This window comes from Haemaphysalis longicornis, unplaced genomic scaffold (genome assembly GCF_048455015.1).
Source record: "Haemaphysalis longicornis isolate Haplotype H1 unplaced genomic scaffold, Haemaphysalis longicornis Haplotype H1 scaffold_13, whole genome shotgun sequence".
Lineage (NCBI taxonomy): Eukaryota > Metazoa > Arthropoda > Arachnida > Ixodida > Ixodidae > Haemaphysalis > Haemaphysalis longicornis.
Window position 1 is genome coordinate 83,239,489 of NW_027526233.1, and position 19,476 is coordinate 83,258,964.

At 46.7% G+C, this 19,476-nt stretch overlaps 1 protein-coding gene and 2 pseudogenes across 1 annotated transcript; 2 read left to right on the plus strand and 1 right to left on the minus strand.

Moving 5' to 3' along the window:
- Positions 1-8,489: 8,489 nt before the first annotated feature.
- LOC144163918 (uncharacterized) lies at positions 8,490-19,269 on the minus strand (annotated as a pseudogene).
- Positions 12,460-14,233, plus strand: LOC144164123 (uncharacterized; annotated as a pseudogene).
- LOC144164179 (uncharacterized) lies at positions 15,965-16,546 on the plus strand. Its single transcript, XM_077694690.1, has one exon. It carries the CDS (start codon positions 15,965-15,967, stop codon positions 16,544-16,546), a length of 582 nt encoding a protein of 193 aa, XP_077550816.1.
- Positions 19,270-19,476: the final 207 nt, after the last annotated feature.

Below are 19,476 nucleotides of genomic sequence, written 5' to 3' on the forward strand. Positions count from 1 at the left end.
TGACCCTTTTCGAGCCCGCTCTATGCCGACATGTTGTGCAGACGAGCGGGAACTGTGATTGGCTTCTTACTAAGACGTCATTCACGAGTTGAGGAGGAAAGCCTGGGTAAAACCCTAACTGTATCTTTTCCTCTATTTGACGATATCGGGCAATGAAACGGTTATGCATTGTTTGTTTATCATGGTTCGGCAAGTGTAAGTACCACCATAAGTTTTTTTTTTAAATCTCTTCCTGTCCTCTTTAAATTGTTTAAATTCTCAGTGAATAAAGCATTTCTCACTGTCCGACAAGCGCTTGGTCACTATAAAACACCAATCCTAAGAATAAAACAAACATATTTTGTCTTCGTGGCCCCTGTAAAATCCAAATTTTAAGTAAATAAACCTGATGTAGGGAGGAATACTTTTAAGTACCTCAAATAAGTAGGCAATAATTTAAATTGGAATACAAAACAGAATTAAACACTAGCATTTTCACAGGCTTTAGGCAATATATACTCTAACAAATACTGTAAGCGACACTTTTTCACGGTGCACCAAAATATTAAAAAAGCCGCAGCTCTTGGACTGCTTTATAGTTGATCCACTTGAAAAAGCAAACACCAGCAAATGCTGCAACCAGAGGTTCCATAATCAACTGCCGCTTGGTAAATAACCATCCAAAGGCAGCCTGTCCCTGTCTTATAAGCATAGTGTGCCTACGATGGTGCAGGCCGCATACACCATCGTGCCAAATACTTCAACTAAGAGCTTGTTTTTAACAAACTCATTCTATTTGATTTCTCAACTTGGTGTAACCAGTAGCTGGCAGCCTCCCTGGCTGCAGAGCCAGATTTAAAAAGTTGTCGGTGCGTGTTAAGGTTTGTTTAACAAATATTCGGTCTAGGGAGAAGACACCTTAAATACAGCACCTATGGCCATGGTGTGCATTGTGCTGGAAGTGAGGTGCTGTATCTCTACTTGGCCTGGCCTCCATTCCAGCGGCGATTTACCTTCATGCTCTGTAAATTGCGTACCTGTACATGGTTCTAAAATCAAAGGCTCTTCACTTGCAACGTCAGCAAAGGGCCACAAAATTGTTACACTTGTTTTTTATGCCTATCATGTGCACAAGAAAGCTTGAAACCTTAGCAAGGCTAGATTATTAGGGCTAGACAGCTCAATGCAACGAAATTAAAATGCGTTTACTAAGCAGATAAGGCAGCCATCCCTGGTGTACAGCTGCTGAGGTGGTTGAATGTTCCCAATGCGCATAAAGCGCACCATGCACAGTCGGAGGTAGCACCCAACAGAGCATTTCTTGCGTGGTATAACCTTTAAGTATAACCGGCATGACTAGGATGCGAAATATAGTCTCACGCAATAATGAGAACTGCTAAAATTTTAGTCATACTGGAAAAACCACATGTTTAGGTAATATGCTTACCAGATTTGATAAATTTACTACTTAAGCCTGTTGTTTTATTGCTGCAGAGTTCTATATCACCAAACACAACAAAAGAACAAGATGGCCGGCTAGTGAAAGAACAGGGGTTATTTCCCTTTTTGTAACAACTATGTCGAGCCCTTTTTTCTGATAAAAATTTCGTTTATGGTTATTCAAAGTTTATATATCTCGGTTGTTAATGGTTTGGCCAGATGCTTACCAAAATGAGTGGCGCAAATCAGTATTTCTCCAACATTGAATTGTGTTCTGGTTGTTTTATATGCAAAGCATCTCTTTCTCGGAGCTATATCCGGCGTCCGTCCGTTGTCCGCACCTCTCCACCTACACTATACAAAAAGAAACAGTTACCGGCGCCCGGTTTCGATCCCACGACTCTCGGGCCGCAACGGGACGTACGCGGTCCTCTTCCCACTACGCTACAAATCCGAGACAGGAGCAAGTGCTACGAATGCGCCTTATGTCCTTGGCTTATTCAAACTACGTCAAGAAGCTACTGATAAAACGAAGGCACGCGAAGCTGAACGTCAACGGAAACGACGAGCTGAAAATTTTAGAGGAGGATGTTGAATTTCCAGCGGGAAAGCTGTGGCGGGAAGCGCCACGCGCCTTGCCGCTCAACCAGCCCCGTCCGCAGCTCCTCTGATGCTGATTTGGGCAGGATGCCCCTAGGCATTGGCCAACCGAAGATTCCATCACTGATAGCTTTGCGTTCAACCACCGTCATTATTTTCCCATAGGGGAACCGATGAAGATGGAGAAGAATATAGAGCTGCGAAGAGGAAGGCGTGTACGTTGCTCTCGCCCCGTCCGCAGCACCTATGATAATGCTTGTGGCAGGATGACCCTAGGAATTGGCCCACCAAAGAATCCATAACGAGCTAGCTTCGCGTTCAACCACCGTGGTCATCTTCCCGTAAGGGAACCGCCGAAGAAGAAGGAGAAGACAAAGCTGTGAAGAGGAGGGCGTGCACATTGCTCTCACCCGGTGCACCAATGTGAACAACCTTTACCTCACCAACGCTGACGGAGACTACCGATTCTACCACAGAGACGACAACATCGACAAGAACATGATGGACGAGTTTCGGCACCTCGAGAACGACCGCCTACTCAAATTACACCATCAAATGAACAAACGAACTCAGCACGAAAGTATACGACAAACAAGAAACCAATGCTAGGCCTGCTGAAAAAGTAACTAACCTCCGGAGAAATTCAAGTGTGATAACTGCTGGCTCAGTATATTACAGGTCGACTTCACAGCCCACGAGCAGCCGCAGGCAAGTTCCCTCCCTGAGGATCGTCAGCTCCGCGTACAATGCCTCTTGCCCGCAAAAAGCAGCAGCGCCACTGATATATGCTGCCTGCAAGCAAATAAAAAAAACTTGTGATAAACCTTGCCTTCCAGTGTTTGGGGAGTGACATTTCATTAAAAATAAATCCCGGGCTCAACGCTCGACAACTTGTATGAGGTGTGCTTTAGTGCAACACTCCAGTATAAAGGCCAACTGCTCTCAAAAATGGGACCTCTTGAAAACCTCATTTTTTATTTAGTGTGCCTTTTTCAAAAGACACCAAGATACAAAATATGACAGCTTACATACCCGTATGCATGGCACAAAAGTCCATCAAAAATCGGCGGCTTTGAAACCGAAATTCAGTAGTGTGCGGACGTAACAACCAGGCTGAAGTGACGTCACAGCCAGCAAGCCAGAGCAAACCTGGGCAAAACAGCTTCACATTTGTATTAGGTCCAGGCTAAGCGCACCCAGAAGAGCTTGGCCGGTTCCCCTGGCTGGTTGGAGGACCAATCACCCGGTTGGCTGCATTGTCACTTCTGCTTCATTGCTGTTTGCACGATCTGCTGGCAGGGGTCACGTTGTCTGCGATTGAGGTTTTTTTTATTTTTAAACATTTCTAACTGATTTTTAAGGCATTTCACAGGGCTACCCGTAATGTATTAGTTGGTTTGGTGATACGCACTGTACGTCCAAAATAAATTTTGACGATGCAACATCTGAGTGCATTTGACATTTGATTTGCCCACCTGGAGTTTTTTGAACATGCACATAGCACGTACACAATCCTTTTAATACTTCACCATCGCAAACAGGTGTTACAGCCACACATCTAACCTGCGACCTTGTGCACAGCAGCAGCATGCCTTTATTAATGAGCTACTGGCAGGTCAGCAAACTATTCTGAGTGGCTTGAAGCTAACCACGCATGCAAATAAATATTTAAGCAAGTCTCGAAAACAAATCTTCGAAATGAAAAAAATGATAGGGTTTAACGTATCACAGCTACACCTGTGCCATGCGGTGTGCTTTTGTGCAGGGCTTCGAATTAATTTTGAACACCCAGAGACCTTTCACATGGTTCTTTATTTAGAGTCATTGTTCACACAGTTTCTTTGAAAATTACATCTGATAATCTACTACCACAGAGACCCTCAGCTGAAACGGCAGTACGGGCGCCAAGAGATGCCAAGAGGGGAGGATTGAAAAGAACAAAGTAAACACCATCTCGTGCCACCAAAATATACCTATGGGTTGCAATTTATTTTGTTCTCCTCAGTATTTTGCTGTGCAAATAATAAATAAAATACCTCTGGACAGCCATTACTGCACTTGTTGCTGGCTCTCCAGCTGGAGTAACAAAGAGCATAATTCGCAGTCGTAAGGTCGAAATCTTTGCACTGGCTAACAACAGGCTCTCCTCGTGAATAAACGTAAATGGGCAGGGGCATTGGGATTGCCCTGGGGCAGTTACTGGTGCAATTTCAACGTTGTTGTTTAGGTGGCCAGAGTGCACTGATGTATCATTTGCTTCTTTGTGGCACCTAGACTCGTGGGTTATAAACGAGCCAGCTGACCTCAGCACGCTGACGCAGCCTGTGAAAGAATGCACACCAGGCTGTCCTAATCTTGAAGTGGCCCACAATGTTTGGGATGGGCTTCATGCGTCTTGATTCATGGCTCCCACAAGACGGCAGAGAACAAAAAAATGCAACATACTTCTTCGTCCATCCTGTTTTTTTTTTTGTGTGAAAATATGTCTCTTGAAGGCTTTGTATTTCCTGAAAACCACACTGCGTAAACTATTGGGACATAGCATCAGCCTAACTACGCTGCTGCGAAACGCAAAATGTTCAAATGATGCGAGACACGCAGGAAAGGTTTCTGTACACCAGCTGCTGATTTTCATCCTACATTGCTATCTGCAAATGACATTATCATTAAAACTTAAAAATCACTGCAACCGGTATATGTATATTATCTGTTCTGTATATGTTCAGTACAAGAGCAGGTTTGTACACCTGAGAGATATTTAGCTGCATAGTTACATTTGTGGCGCACCTCTATCTTTCTTAAAACAGGAATGTGTTGCGTTGATTCCGATAGTGAGATACGCCTTCGACGATTGAATGAGATTCGTAAAATCAGAACTGGCAGCTTGACTGCCACAAAAGATGTGCGAGTAAAACTTAAAAGTGAAACAGCAAATACTCGCCGCATGCTCGTAAGCGTGCTTCTCAAATGACCTTACACTGTAATGAGAACAGAACTTGTATGTGGCTCTCGGACAGTTTTACTGGACTGCGGAAATACCCAAGAAAACTAAGCGACCCGTATGGCTAGCGTAGGTTTGAAATGGACGCCAATTACAACCTATGGCTCTTTACAACCGACAGCCAATGTGATATCTTTTCCCGTGGCAGATGCACTAAGCCCCATAAGCGTGTTTTACCGTATAGCTTGGCAAGTCATTTCATATTTCATTCGCCCTGCCAAACCACACTACGATAACTCGTGCGAGCGCGCAACACTCGTAAATGTCGCGCTTGCACGACGACCAGCCTCGAGGGAAAGGTTTTAACATTTAAAGGAAAGAAAAAAACCGAGCTCACCTTCAGGAAAACCACGACGGGATTCTCGCGACGACGTGTCAGTCACCGGGCGTCAAGACACAGCTCTGAATTAGCGGGGAACAAAGCCCGGTTGAACCAAGGCGTTGGTTCAATGCGTCACGCGATGCAGTACTTCAGATCAAGCAATAAAGTGGCTCTTATATTATGACGCTTAGCTCACGCTATTTGTCGGTCGCGCGATAACTGCGAACGTGCGAAAGATATCAAGAAAACACCGCAAACGCGGCGCGAACAGACTTCTCCCGCCCACACCCCTTGCCAAAGCAAAAACAACACATCCCTCGCGCGATGGACGACTGCCATGCCGTGTGAACGAAGAGTCCTAAAGAGCAACCAGTGATTAGGTGCTAAACAGCGCCGCTGCGATTGCAGGCAGCAGATACTTTACTCAAGTGCAAATGCAAATGGGCGTATGCGGCTTCCAATCGTGCATCCTTTTTGTATACAGTGAACAGAAGTGCATGCATGTTTCTGTGCATTTTGATAGAGATTTTTTCAGCGAACTCGTGGGTTGCTGGAAACGTTTTTATGAAAAGTTTTTACTGCCCTTATTTCTTAACAGTTAAACTTCTAACTTGCAGTGTGTTTAGGCATTATTAAAGGGACGACAAAGGAAAATATGTAGTCGACGTGAACTGTTCAAATACCATTTAAGAAACGCCATACTGTTTTGTGCCATGAAAACGTCTAGTTTGGGCAAAACTCAAATTTTAGTGGTAGGCATGCCGTACTACTCAAACCGCCCGGCTTCAACGGCCTCGTGATGTAGATTTGCTGAGTTCTCTCTCTGCACTGGCCGGCGGTCCAACAATCTGTGCGAGAGGCGGGAGTACAGTGGCTAGCAGGAGAGCAGGAGGGTTTAGCTTTGTCGTGAGAGTACAGTGCGCGTCAGGCTTGTCTAGGGCAAGCGAGCGCGCGGCTTCGAAGCATGCTGGCGATATCTGCTGATAGCGGCTGGGTTATAGATAGTTTGCCATTATGCGTGCGTGGATCTCGGGCAGGCCCTGGCTGGTCGTCGTTCAACTTGGGCCTCTTAAATTTGCAGACGCCACCGTCCGCAGCGGGAGCTTTTTTTCTGCGTGCCAGCCGTAAGCGGTGACGCCGGAGATCAGTGCGTAATTTGACGCGTTGCATTATCACCCCACGGACATACGTAATCGCACAACAGGATCGACCGAAAGCCCTGCAGTGAATTCTTGTTGCGTTTTTTAAATGCGGAGCATTTCTTAGGCTCGCCTGGTCCTCCGTCGTTGATGGCGGCGCCGTCCACACGCTCACTGCGCATGCGCAACTCTCCTCCTTACACCCACAGCTCCGCGATACTACACTATATAAAAAAAGAAATAGTTAGCGGCCCCCGGTTTCGATCCCACGAGTCTCTGGCCGCAACGGGAGGTACGCGGTGCTCTTCCCACTACGCTACAAATCCGGGACAGGAGCAAGTGCTACGAACGCGCCTTATGTCGTTGACTCATTCAAACTACGTCAAGAAGGTCAAGAAGCTACTGATACAACGAAGGCACGCGAACCTGAACGTAAACAGAAACGACGAACTGAAAACTTTAGAGGGGGATGCTGAATTTCCCGTGGAAAAGCTGTGGCGGAAAGCGCCACGCGCCTTGCAGCTCAACCAGCCCCGTTCGCAGCGCCTCTGATGCTGATTGTGGCAGGATGCCCCTAGGGATTGCCCAACCAAAGAATCCATCACGAGATAGGTTCGCCTTCAACCACCGTCGTCATCTTCCTGTAGGGGAACCGCCGAAGAAGAAGAAGAACGAGAAGACAAAGCTCCGAAGAGGAGGGTGTGTACATTGCTCTCAGCCGGTGCACCAATGTCAACAACCTTTACCTCACCTAAGCTGACGGAGACTACCGATTCTACCACAGCGACAACATCGACAAGAACATGATGGACGAGTTTCGGCGCCTGGAGAACCACCGCCTACTCACCGTAACACAACAGCACCTGCGCGCCTTTGCCACCGGTGTGGACCCGGACGCGGAATTCCCTCTGGCACTAGTAAATACCAGATCACTCAACATAACGGTAACACAATGGAACCACACGAAACCGCCACGATGCTTCGCATCCTCATCAGGGTTCCCCACGGGAAGATGGTGTAATTTTTTTCCGTTTGGTACGCTTCAGATTCAGATGATTGGCGCTCGTTGCTTTAGGCGAACACTTAACTGCCTGTGATAAACGCGTCAAACGGCGCGTCTATCTGGCCTGTCACCGCACTGGGGAAGACCAGCGTCCATCGCGGGTGGTGGCATCTACAAATAAGAGTGGCCCATGCGAAATGACGACCGGCCCGACCCTGTCCGAGATCCGCACATGCGCAATGCCAAGCTATCTCTAAACCAGCAGCTATCAGCAGATGTCGCCAGCACGCTCCGGAGCCGTGGGCTCGCTTGCCCTAGACAAGCCTGACGCGCACTGCACACTGCCGTCCGGAGCCACGGAGAAACCTGCTTTGTATGACTCCGTCAACCACACATGTATGTTAGCTTGAAGCTGTGAGCGAATCCATGAGATTTCCAAAAGACCCTGGGGTTGTTTACGTCTCTTGCAAGAGATGTGCGGAATGGTGCTTTTTGTGCTAGAGCCAATGAGGTCATGAATGCAGAATGCCATTCTTTGCTTGTAGTACGAAGGATTGTTGAGCCTGTGCCATTTTAGGGTGCAGTTTAGTAGGACCCTTCAGAAATTCAATGGTGAAGTAGTATGTTCAGGCAAGATTTTCATAATTTCAATCAATTCAATTTTTATTCAAATTCTTAGTAAAAATTAAGGCAGCTCAATCAAAACACGAAAAATTCCTGCCCCACGTACAAGAATATAGCAGGGCATGTTTTTTATGGAAACAAAAGGAAAACTGAGTATGCTCAATTGCAATTAATGAAAGAAATACAAAAAAGCAAATATAGAAATTAGGACAACTTAAACAACTGTTCACAGAAAGCATAGAAGTTTGAGAGTTTTCTTCACAACATTGGAGAAACTGTATATGTATGCTGAATGCTATGTAATCAATGATTATATGAAATGTGCAATGTTAATTTATTGCTTCAATAAATCTGTTATCAATTGACAAGCTTGTTGCTTTACTTAACTGGGGCATTGCGGGATTAAAACTGCTTATAAATGAGGATTTCAAACTTCATAGCAAAGGCACATCCACAAAGTTTGTCAAACGAGCACATATGGGCCATTTCTTGTTTAGGTGATCTGCCATGGTGTTGGGAAATACATGGGACCGAATTTTAAACGTTTTTACTCTTCGAATTACTCTCTCAATATGTATCCACACACTGGCAATCTTTCTGGTTTCCTCCTCTTCTTCTTGAGAAAGTTGAGGCCTCCCGTCCATGAAAGGGGGAATGTTCAAATGCAGTGACCGCGCCTTGCATTCATCCTGAATAGTGAAGTCCCTGTCTGCCACAATGCTCCGTCCTGGGAAAAACTTGTCTAAAACATTGGAAGAGTTAGTGAGAGCTTTGTCTGATAGACGACCAGGTGCAAGGTCAGGCACAACTACGACGAAGCCGTTAGGGCTGCTGACTATGAGGCCTTTCGCAGCGTTCTGCTTCTTATACTCTGAAAATGTCTCACTTTGGACACGAAATGATGACGGTGTTTCTATGTAAATCTCCGTACAGTCCAGTATTTCATCGACAGTGTGAATAGCCCTTGGTTAGGAACGCCTGTGAACGGTACTTGTCGCACAGCTGAGGCGGCATCGATGTTGGTACCTGCGCCAAAGAAAAGAAGTTTGCACACTGTGGAAGTCCTTTCCTGGAAAACAATCACAAAAAGAACAGTCATAGGAATGAATTGAAGTTCTTGGCCCTTGTGCATACCATTGCATTCCTTGATTCGCATAGTCCTTTTTGAGCCAGAAAGAGGGACCCTAAAGTTAAATTGGCTGATTATTTTGGGATCAACTTGGCCTTTTCAACAGATGTCTCTTTTTTGTAGTATGACCCTTCCATAGCAGTCAGTCTTGTAAGCCGTAGCAGAAACAACCGCATCCAAGTATAATGTCATTTAGCTTTGTCAGTGGCTTTAACCAGCTCATATGAACCTAAATCAGTGAAGAATTTTGGTTGCCAATGGCAATATTGTATAGCTGTCCTTTTAGAGGCACATTAAAAGCAACTGCAGTTTTGTATAATTTGTCGTGCAGTGACTGTCAACGTTTGTGCGACAAAAAGATTACTATTCAAGTACTCAAGCCACCCACTATATCATAATTAACACATTAGCGAAGTGCATTTGAATTTGATGACAGTGACCACAAGAGGCCACTTATTCACCATAACACTGCCCTTTTCATGCTGCCGCCTTCAAAATGTAGTTGTTATGCCAATGTTATCACATTATCTCCATCGAGCTAGTGTTGCGCAGGTGATACAGTCGTGCACAGACACTTTCTTAAATATGTGCAGCATTGTGGCTTCGGGGCCTGTTTGGCGAAGTACAGGGAGGATGGCATGGAGGGATATTGAGTTTCGAAATGAACCAAGAACAACAAAGAAGGTGCAAGAGATAGATACGCAATAAGATAGCACATAAATTATATCATTTGGTCTCATAAACAATGTCCATGTATTTTTCTCACAACACAAGTCGTGGAATGGTCGTATGGACAAAGGTTTCAGAAGCAGGATGATACAATAAATGTGAAAACTAGGCACATACCTGGATAAGCCTGTTGTTCAGGAAGTCAAGCCAGGTGATCCAAATATGCGACACCGTGCTTTCTGACACCCCAAACCTGCGTATTGAAGCAATAGATTGAGTGTTGCCTCGTGTAACGTATACCAATATGTTTGTCGGTGAAGTCAAGGGTTTGACGGACAACCGTCTGGTCGGGAGGGTACATTTGAGAGAGAAAGACGGCACCGACCAAGTAACGCTCCCGTGCGGGTTCTGAAACGTCTTTTACATTTTTCCATTTCGTTACCTGGTTGTTGCCGTCTTTCTCTCTCATGTGTTTGTAGGTAAGAGAGGTATTTTAGCTAAAGGCAAGGTCTGTACCTACGAGACCCAATCGAAGGCGCATTAACACCAGGATCAACTGCGTCTTCATACTAGGCACGAATTTTCTGTCTTCATTTCTTGTATCCTTCATTTTCCAAAATCGAAGACTGTTTACGTCTTCCTCCAGCATTGACCAAAATGCCTCCAGCAACTTCCGTGTCTTAAATCCAGTGTAATATTTCAGCCTTTTTTCATCTTGAACAATATTGTCATAATGAAACTCGCTTTCTTTTTTGCTACGAGCCTCTTTGAGCTGCCTGCAGGTGCATGATAGCTCAAATTTCAGGCACCGCATCTTTTGTTGCGAACTGTTGCACGACTTCACAGCTTCACCATGAGCTTTCTTGCTGTCTTCCAGCTGCTGCCTAAGTGCCGCAATCATTTTGTTGGCCTCTTCCAGCTCCTCTTGGAGCTGTGTAACTGCCTCCTTCAGCCTGTTCACAACTGCATGTTCATTTCTTTTCTCATATGAATAGGAATGTTCTGCAAGTAAGACAACGTCTTCTCCAACACGTCTTCCTCCAGGAGTATCAAGGTTAGTGCCGCAGTTCCCTTCAGCTGAGGAGCTCTCGGGGAATTTGGCACTTGCACTTGATCCACATCATTACGTTCCGGGGGCTACCACATGGGAAGAATAAAAAAAATTCAGGAATAGAGTTTTGAAACATGGCAGGGTGCAGTAAGGTGCTTATTAAAATGTTTTCTTGTTAGCATCGCTTGCTCACTACAGGAATGTTTTATATTTTCGCCCCATACCTTCTTTCGTATCGACGGACGCCTCTTGACAATCTTCTCCTGTTTGAGAGGGAAGATTGTCGGCACCCGAACCATGTACGGCTTTCGGCGTCCTTCAAAATGCTCACCACACACTTTGTGGCCGGTGGTAGGGACGAACTTCGAGACCCTAATGAACAAAAATACACGCATTATAAACACACACATAGACGCACAAATGGAGTGCCCATCATCAATTAAGACACAACAGTTAGTTTGAATGACATATCATGCACCAGTGACAGCTTATATTTACTGCTCGGTTAGAATGTCATACACACGTCAAAAGAGCACTGATTTGACGGAAGGATTCCTTGAATGCCATTTACACTGCTCCGCATTGCAAGTCTCTTGATGCAACAAAAAGTAAGACTGCCAGAACTGACACTGAATGAGGCCTGACAACTTTTCAGCACTTTCATAACACATTACTAATATAGCATGACAAACATGCGGACTCACAGCTAAATCAGACGCGTAACACATAACCACCATCAGCACTAGCAGCGAGACAATCCCTCGGGCTCTGCAAAAGTGGCGACAATGGGGCAGAGAGGTGAAAAAAGGGGGACCGGGAAGAGTGAATGAGAAAACATTACGCCCACCTCCCCTCGCGGGAACCCTGGTGTGATGCAACGCTGAAGGGGGTTCCATTGTGCGTTTCCGTTGGGTCGATTACTCGAATTGCGTTAGCAATCGTCGGGTAATGCGAGAGAGAGAGAGAGAGCAAGCATAGCGCGGACGACCGTCAACTGAGAGACCGGCCGGAGCGTGGCCCTCCGCTTGTGTGTGCACCGCGCCCGAAGGAGAGGAGACCGCGGAGAGAGAGGGCGCTGCCCATGCCCACGGCGCCGCCCACCGACGGAGTGAGAGAGGGCGCCGTACCGCGCGCGCCACAGATGTTGGGGAGAGGGCGCGCTATCACGGCGAGAGGAGAGGGGGTGAGCGGAGGAGAGACGCAGCTCTGCCAGCGCCCTCTAGAACAGCATCAGGCCTGTTCGCTCCTCCGGTCGTGACCTGTGACGTCACTCAGTTTTGACCTACAGCTTCCGTCGAGTGGCTGTGCCGCGCCGTTCGAGTTGGCCGGAGTGCTAAGCCTGGCGAGCAGTTGACGCGGTGTGTTGGTGTCCTTTGTTCTTGTTACGCTGTTGTGGTGTTTCTGGCGACCTGAGAAGAGGTGTTTCTTTGAATATGTGAAAAGCTGCGTGATGGTGTGATGTGCTTGGTCGTTAACCGAATGTTCGCCTGCTAACTATCGTAATGGGGCGATGCTGCGTGCCGAATTGTCGCGGGACTACGACACCAGACCAAAAGTTCGAGTGTTCTAGTTCCCCAAGGACGCCCGCAGAGTGGTATGGGAGCATGCCGTTCGTCGAAATGACGTCGATATTCGTTCTCTCCGCGATCCAAAGGCATGTATACGTTTTCATTACTTGCTATTGAGTAATTCGTGCTTTGTTATGTTCACGCTATTGATATTGCCGCGTGTGTTAATTTGTGTGTTGAACCATTCGCTTTGGCTTTGCCGCTTTGTTGTAATGGGAATTGCGCTATGGCTATAAGGTGGCTCGCATGTTTTAAGTGATGTTCTTTCTGGAAGCGCTGGGACGCATTATAAGTTCACGCAACACTCGAATTCGCTGTTTGTTCTCGGGTGTATTTGCTATCCAGTGCTCTGTCAAGAAATTTCGATGATTCAAGTATTAAAACGCATGCGAGAAACGGCTGGCACTCGTTCTCGCCAAGTACATTGTCGTTCGTTTCTTTAGAAGTAACTCGTGAACTTCACTGGCCGAGTGGGCGAGTTCACCTTTCTGCCTGCCCGCTTCCTAGCCTGCCGTTCTGCAGCGTGACATCTATGAGTAAATATGTTTTTGAAGGGGTCATATGCGTCGTTAGAACGAAGGTAGGCAGAAAAAGGAAAAAGTCTGGAAGGACAACAAGTGGCATCAAAGAGGGTGTTGTTTTATTTGTACACACGTTATCACTTAACGTTTCGTGATGAGTATTTGGGGAAATACTCATATAGGAAATACTCAGAGCACACTTTCTTGCATTCTCTATATTTTCCTCGATTGCTGTGCAATTATCTTGAGAGTTGTCGTTTAAATTTCGATTTTGCTGCAGGGCACCCCACACTTCTGTAAGAGCTCCGATTTTTAATTGAGAAATATGAGAGTGGGGTGATGACATGAATTCATGTATGTTGTTTATTTCCTGATGCTGTACCCGCGACTTTCTTGTGGTTTTATAATTACATGCCCATCACCCCAGCCCCTTCCGTTACTTTGTTTCCTTGAAATGACCCGCCGTGGTGGCTCAGCATGGCTAAGGCGTCGTGCTGCTGAGCGCAAGGACGCGGGTTCGATTCCCGGCCGCGGCGGCCGCTTTTCTGATGGAGGCGAAATCAAAAACGCTAGTGTGTACGAGACTTAGGCGCACGTTAAAGGTCCCCACGGGTGGTTTAAAATTGACCCGGAGGCTTCCACTGCGGCGCGCCTCATCGCCTAGCTGTGCAGTTTCGGTGCGTTAAACCCCGTAATCAATACATTTCCTTCAAATGTCTACTGGTTCACTTCATTGACATGTGCATGTCTGTACAGAGCTAAGATTTCCGTATTTTATAGCCAAGTAAATGAGGGTGGTGTGAAGGAGAAAGCCTCTAATAATACATTTTATTTTTGTCAATGGTTTGCAGGTATGCGAGCTCCATTTCAAGCCTGAGTACTTGAGGACGACCACCACGTACACCGATCCTAGTACCGGCAGGAAAATAGAAGCTGCCATGGGTGCCACTCGGCTGACTCCGGACGCAGTGCCGACAATCTTTCCCAATTCCCCGGCTTACCTGAGCGACTGCGCGCCAGTGCGCGAGGAGCCCGAGGAAAAGAGGAAACGTCGCGAAGCATCGCATCTGGAGGAAGCTATTCGACAGTCCGTTTCTTCGCACGAAGAAGAGGACCGCCAAAATAAGCTGCAGTCATACGAGGACCTTGTATCGCGACTACAACGCGTCGACCTCTCCAGCTACTAGACAGCAGTACAAGCAGCACACGCTGTTCTGTTTTTCATGTAGAGGGCGAAGATCCACCGGAAGTTGAAAGATCTGTGGTTGTCAGCAGCAACATGGAGGTTACGGCTTTCTGGAGGAAGGCGAAACTATTTGGGAAAGATCTCCTCATCTCATCTAGACTTGGCGATCTGCGCTGCCTGCAGGCCGCACTAGACAGTGTCAGAAGTTTCAAGGGTCCAGACGTTTGTGATAAGGATGAAAAAGTGAAGGCAAGTTTCAACTTGTTGTTCTTCTTGGTGGACAACCTCAGGTCAGATGATCTTTTGCCGCAAGAGAAAATAGAAACCCTTGGATTTATCAAGGAACAGCTTGAGCTACTGCAGAAAAATGACCACTCAGTACGGTACTCTGCTGAGCTTTTGATATTCTCTAGTATTTTGCACACTATTTCCCCACACGCCTACCGATTCATTCGCAGCGCTGGCAAGGTAGTACTGCCACATCGATCTACGCTCGTGCGAATCTGTTCGCAATATAACGTGAATCCTGCAAATGAGCAGGACGATGAAGCGTTTTTACGTTCTGTGAAGAAGCGATCAAGCCTTCTCAAACCACATGAAAAGGTTGTGACTATAATGGTGGACGAGATCCTTATTCAGCCGTACTTTGAATACAAAGGCGGCTCGGTGACCGGGGCGGCTTCTAATTCGGAAGAAGCAGCCAAAACAGCTCATGTTTTTATGATGCAGTCCTTGCTATCAGCGCACAAGGATGTCGCTCACATTCTGCCAGTGGCAAACATCGACGCAGTTGAACTGCATGAGGCCCTGAGAAATACAATTCTAGAGCTTGAGAAAGCAGGGCTCACTGTCATCGCAGTAATCACAGACAACAATTCGATAAACAGAAAGGTGATGTCCTTTTTTTCTAAGACGCGAACAGTTTACATTGTGTACGCCCACCCAGCAGACAATTCAAGACCCCTTTTTTATGTGGTAGATCCTGTACACCTTCTAAAATGTATAAGGAACAACTGGTTGAACCAAAAAAATCCTGGTACGTGCATCTTTTCCCCTGAATTTCCCAGCACTTCCTCGTTAGTTCAGGTAAACGGAGCCTCTTTCAAAGCTCTTCGGGACCTGCATGCTTCTGAGCAACACACTGTCTCAAAGTTTGGCTATGGACTTAGCTATAAAGCACTGCATCCATCCAACATTGAGCGCCAGAACGTGGAGCTTGTTTTAAGTTTTCAGTTCATTTGTGGTGGAGGCTCTAAAAATTCGCGGAAACGAACTCAGTTTGAACTACGCCGCTGGGACACCCTAATTCATTGACCTAATTTTGAAGTGGTGGCATATTGTCAATGTAAAAAGCCCCTCAAAGGGCCGGCGCCTCAGAGATCCGCTTCAGGATCCAGTAAGGAGTTTGAGTGACAAGCAGATCGAATTTCTTAACGATTTCGTAGATTGGTTGGACACGTGGCGAGACATCAGGATGGATACCGGGGCATTAACCACAGAAACCCATGCCGCGCTGCGGCTTACTTGTTACTCGCTTGTCGAACTGTGCCGGTACTGCCTTGAAGAACTGAATTTCAACTATGTCTTGCTGGGCAAATTTCAGACCGACAGTTTGGAGGAAAGGTTCGGACAGTACCGTCGGCTCTCTGGAACAAATTACGACATATCAATACAGCAAGTCTTCGAGTGAGAAAAGAAGCTGGGGCTACAAGACAGTTTGGTTTTGCCCGATATGCAGGAAATACAGAAGCCATGTGCTGTAACATTTGACGGAGCTGAACTGACACAGGAGTACGGTATTAAGATATCAGACTGTGATATAAAAAATAAGGAGTCCAATTTGGCAGTAATAACGTACATCGCAGGCTTTTGCGCCCACGCCGCGTTAAAGAAGCTGCCTTGTGAGTATTGTGCCATAAATATTACATCTGAGGACCGGGAAATTCAGCTTGAGAGAAACGTCCTGATTGAAAGCCTCTCGAGAGGAGCTGTGAAGTTTCCCCAGCCGACTGTCATTAATGCAGTTCTACACGCCCACATTGTTTTAGAACAGCTTACCAGCAAAGAGAATGCCTCACGTTTTCATGCAACTCCTAAACAGAGGGAGGTTCTTGTGTCTATCACAAGGCACCTTTGTGAAAGTGAGGATTTCGATGTCTGTGCCAATGGTCATCACCCTGACACTATGCTGACTAATATACTTGTGGCAGCAGCAAACACTCTTCTGAAAAACTACGTTCACATGAAGACAGATATTTTGAAGACTAAAAAAACGCAGCCACAGCAAAGGAAACTGCAGAAGTTTTCAAAATGAACAGGAAGTTGTTATGCGTTCTATGTACATTGCAAATGGGTAGAACACAGCTTTTTTTTTTCAAAAAGCTCTTATTCATTTCTCGTACAGTTAAGTTATATTACTGTAGTGTTCATAGTGTCTGCACGACAGGGTATTTTACCGTACACGCCAATAAAAGCCCTCACCATTCATATTGCTTACTATGGCGGTTACTGAGAAGTGTGTATCACCTGCATTCTGCCTGTACGGTCGCGCGAGGCTTTATTATTATCTTCACCATTTTATTGTTCTCGAGTGGTCTGCAACATATTGCTTAGTAAAGCAATGATTTGTTTCTGTACTTACTGTATGCCACCAGTTTGCCACATTTCAGTGGTTTTTATATTGCGCTAGAGTGTTTTGCATTGCAATGCTTAGTAAACTAGCGATTGATCAAATTAGTTGCGGGTGCAGCAAGTGCGTGTTCTCATTCAGAGGGCTCTGCTTCACCTATATGGCATGATGATCAATAATGAACTCGCCCAGCTTTGAACCTCATTGTTTTGTTTTTTTGACACGCGCCATCTATCTGTATCATCGCGAGTACAGCATATCACTTGCCTTATGATCAACCTCGCCAGCGTTATCGCTATTTCACATTTTTATGCTCTTTGTGATTTTTGAGCGCAACACTGTATTATTTATAGTCTGTATATAAGGGAACCAAAAAGCATGTATTTCTTTGACAAAGGCTGGGCCAACAGATGACATGTAAGTAAAATGAATGTGCAAATCCAACGTCCGTCGTACTCATTTTTCTTCATTATACTTCCGAGGCCGACGTGATTTTCTTGCCACAGGTATATGTTTATGTGAGAACGAACGTTAAAGCGTCGTGGCTTGCATAAAGCAGCGGTGATTACAGCGTAAATTGCAAAATAAAACGGTCACATATGTGGAACTCCAAGCGATCGTTTGTTTCCGCGGTAGGCGACGAGACGCGCCGCCCGCGCGGCTCGGTCAACACGCGTGAAATCACGGCGGCAGTGAGCAGGCCGGAACTTTTTTCTAGGTGGCATTGGCTCTGCGGACACGGACGACCACGACGCTGGAAGGGCAGGGCCGCCAGCAAGAGATGCTCCTCTCAGCGTCGCATCTAAAAAGAAATGAAAACCTGCCAGCGTTGGCGTTTCGCGAAAGCAAAACTTCACATAGAAGATGTGCGGCCAATGCAGGGCTTCGATGATATGACAAGGCGGGAATGGAGATAAATATTCGCCGCAAAAAAAAATGTATTATTCCGTGACTGACATGCGCCGCTGCCGCTCGACCTGTTCTGCCCGCGGCATCGCAGCAGATTGCTCGGCACTGATATCGTCGATAGGCATGCACCGCTTCGAAACTGCAGTGGTAAGGCAGGCGCGAAATACTATGATTTGTTATTGTTGATGCTGCTTTACGTCCCGTAAAGGTATCACTAGAGAGTTTTAGCTGACCGTTTTTGACGCTCCGCTATGCTCCCGGCGTCCCGCTCAGCACAGCCGGAGCGTCAGCAGCCCAAAGGCTTTTAGCTAAGCGATAACCGTATCTCCCTCGACGGGAATGATTCCCGTGACTGGTCGTTTCGCGTACGCCTGCAAACCAAAACTTCAACCTAATGGAAACATAAGAATTTGTATGTGGTCGCTTAAACAAAGTAAAATACCGTGTTTCTTGGCCTCATTTGACCTTTTTTTGTATAATGTAGTCGCTGACATGGTATAATTTTTCTAAATCACAATAAACAAGCCAATAAACTTTGCAATAGCCAAGCCAAGGCTGTCTCTCTCGGCGCTGCATAGAAGCAGCCCCGCGCTTCGGTCGACGTTTTTCACTTCCGTTCTAAAAATCTTTGAGGTGTGTGGCACTTTTGCCTACTCGGAAGCGCTTTCGCGGCTCCGTCGATCGTGTTTCAACTGAAGAAACGAAGTTCGCCGGAGCGCGCTCGCATTGCGTGGGCAGCCATGTTGGAATTCCGCCCGGTAGCGTAAGCTGCCGCGACGGTCCGCTAAGAGGCCCCGGTTAGCGGAGCGGGGCCCCGCTCCGGTATCGCCGGTAGCGCGCTAGCGTGCCACGCATGCGCAATGGCGCTCCCGCTTGCTATCGGAGCAGAGCGGACCGTCAAAAACGGCTAGCTAAAACTCTCTACATATCGAAAGGAGCCGTGAGACAACGGCTATCTCGTTGGCTTCGATGTTGTCGCCGCAGGGCTGAGCTATCGCAATGCAGTGGCGCGAGCTCGGAAGTGCAGTTAGGCTGGCCCTGTATCAGGCGTATCGTTTTCGCTAGACGCCTGACTGTCGTCATAACGTTTTATAAGATGTCATTTTAGGCTTCCTACATTTTAGCGATCACCATTTTGCAAGGAAACCAAGTTGTCCCCAATGTGTCGCTGATGTCGGCGATCGCCCCGGCAAGGGGATCGAGCAGAAGATGCGAAGTTTTGGGGTCGCTGATCGGCACATCGGTAGTGTGGCAAACCTTTTATGACGCGGTATTGAACGCTGCTAAGCTGTACCGCATTAAACACACAAAATTCACAAACACTTTGAACGAGAAAGTGTGCCTGACTTGCCACTCTGTCCGACTCGGTTTATCTTCTGCACCCATGCCTCTCGGAGCTTCGGATCCTTCGGGAACACGTGAAATCCGATGGCCTTGTGTTTGACGCTGTTGTTATAACATCCCGGCACGCAGCACGTGAATCCAACCTCGTGGTTCATTCAAATAAGGCAACTAAGGCTGATTATTGCAGTTCACCGATGCAGCAGCTCCGTAGCTGAATACGCCGAGCATTCACGGAATACTCCAGTTACAATCATGCGTTGCGGCAGCGGTGGCGTAATGAAACTCGCGGTGAGATCGGTATATTGGCGATTGGAACATGCTTCCAGAAAGCGTCCCTTGCGCTTCTGGTGTTATGTTTGTCA

Bases quoted from the DNA above. Each gene is read 5' to 3' on its own strand.
- LOC144164179 (XM_077694690.1), top strand. From the start codon at position 15,965: ATGCAGGAAATACAGAAGCCATGTGCTGTAACATTTGACGGAGCTGAA.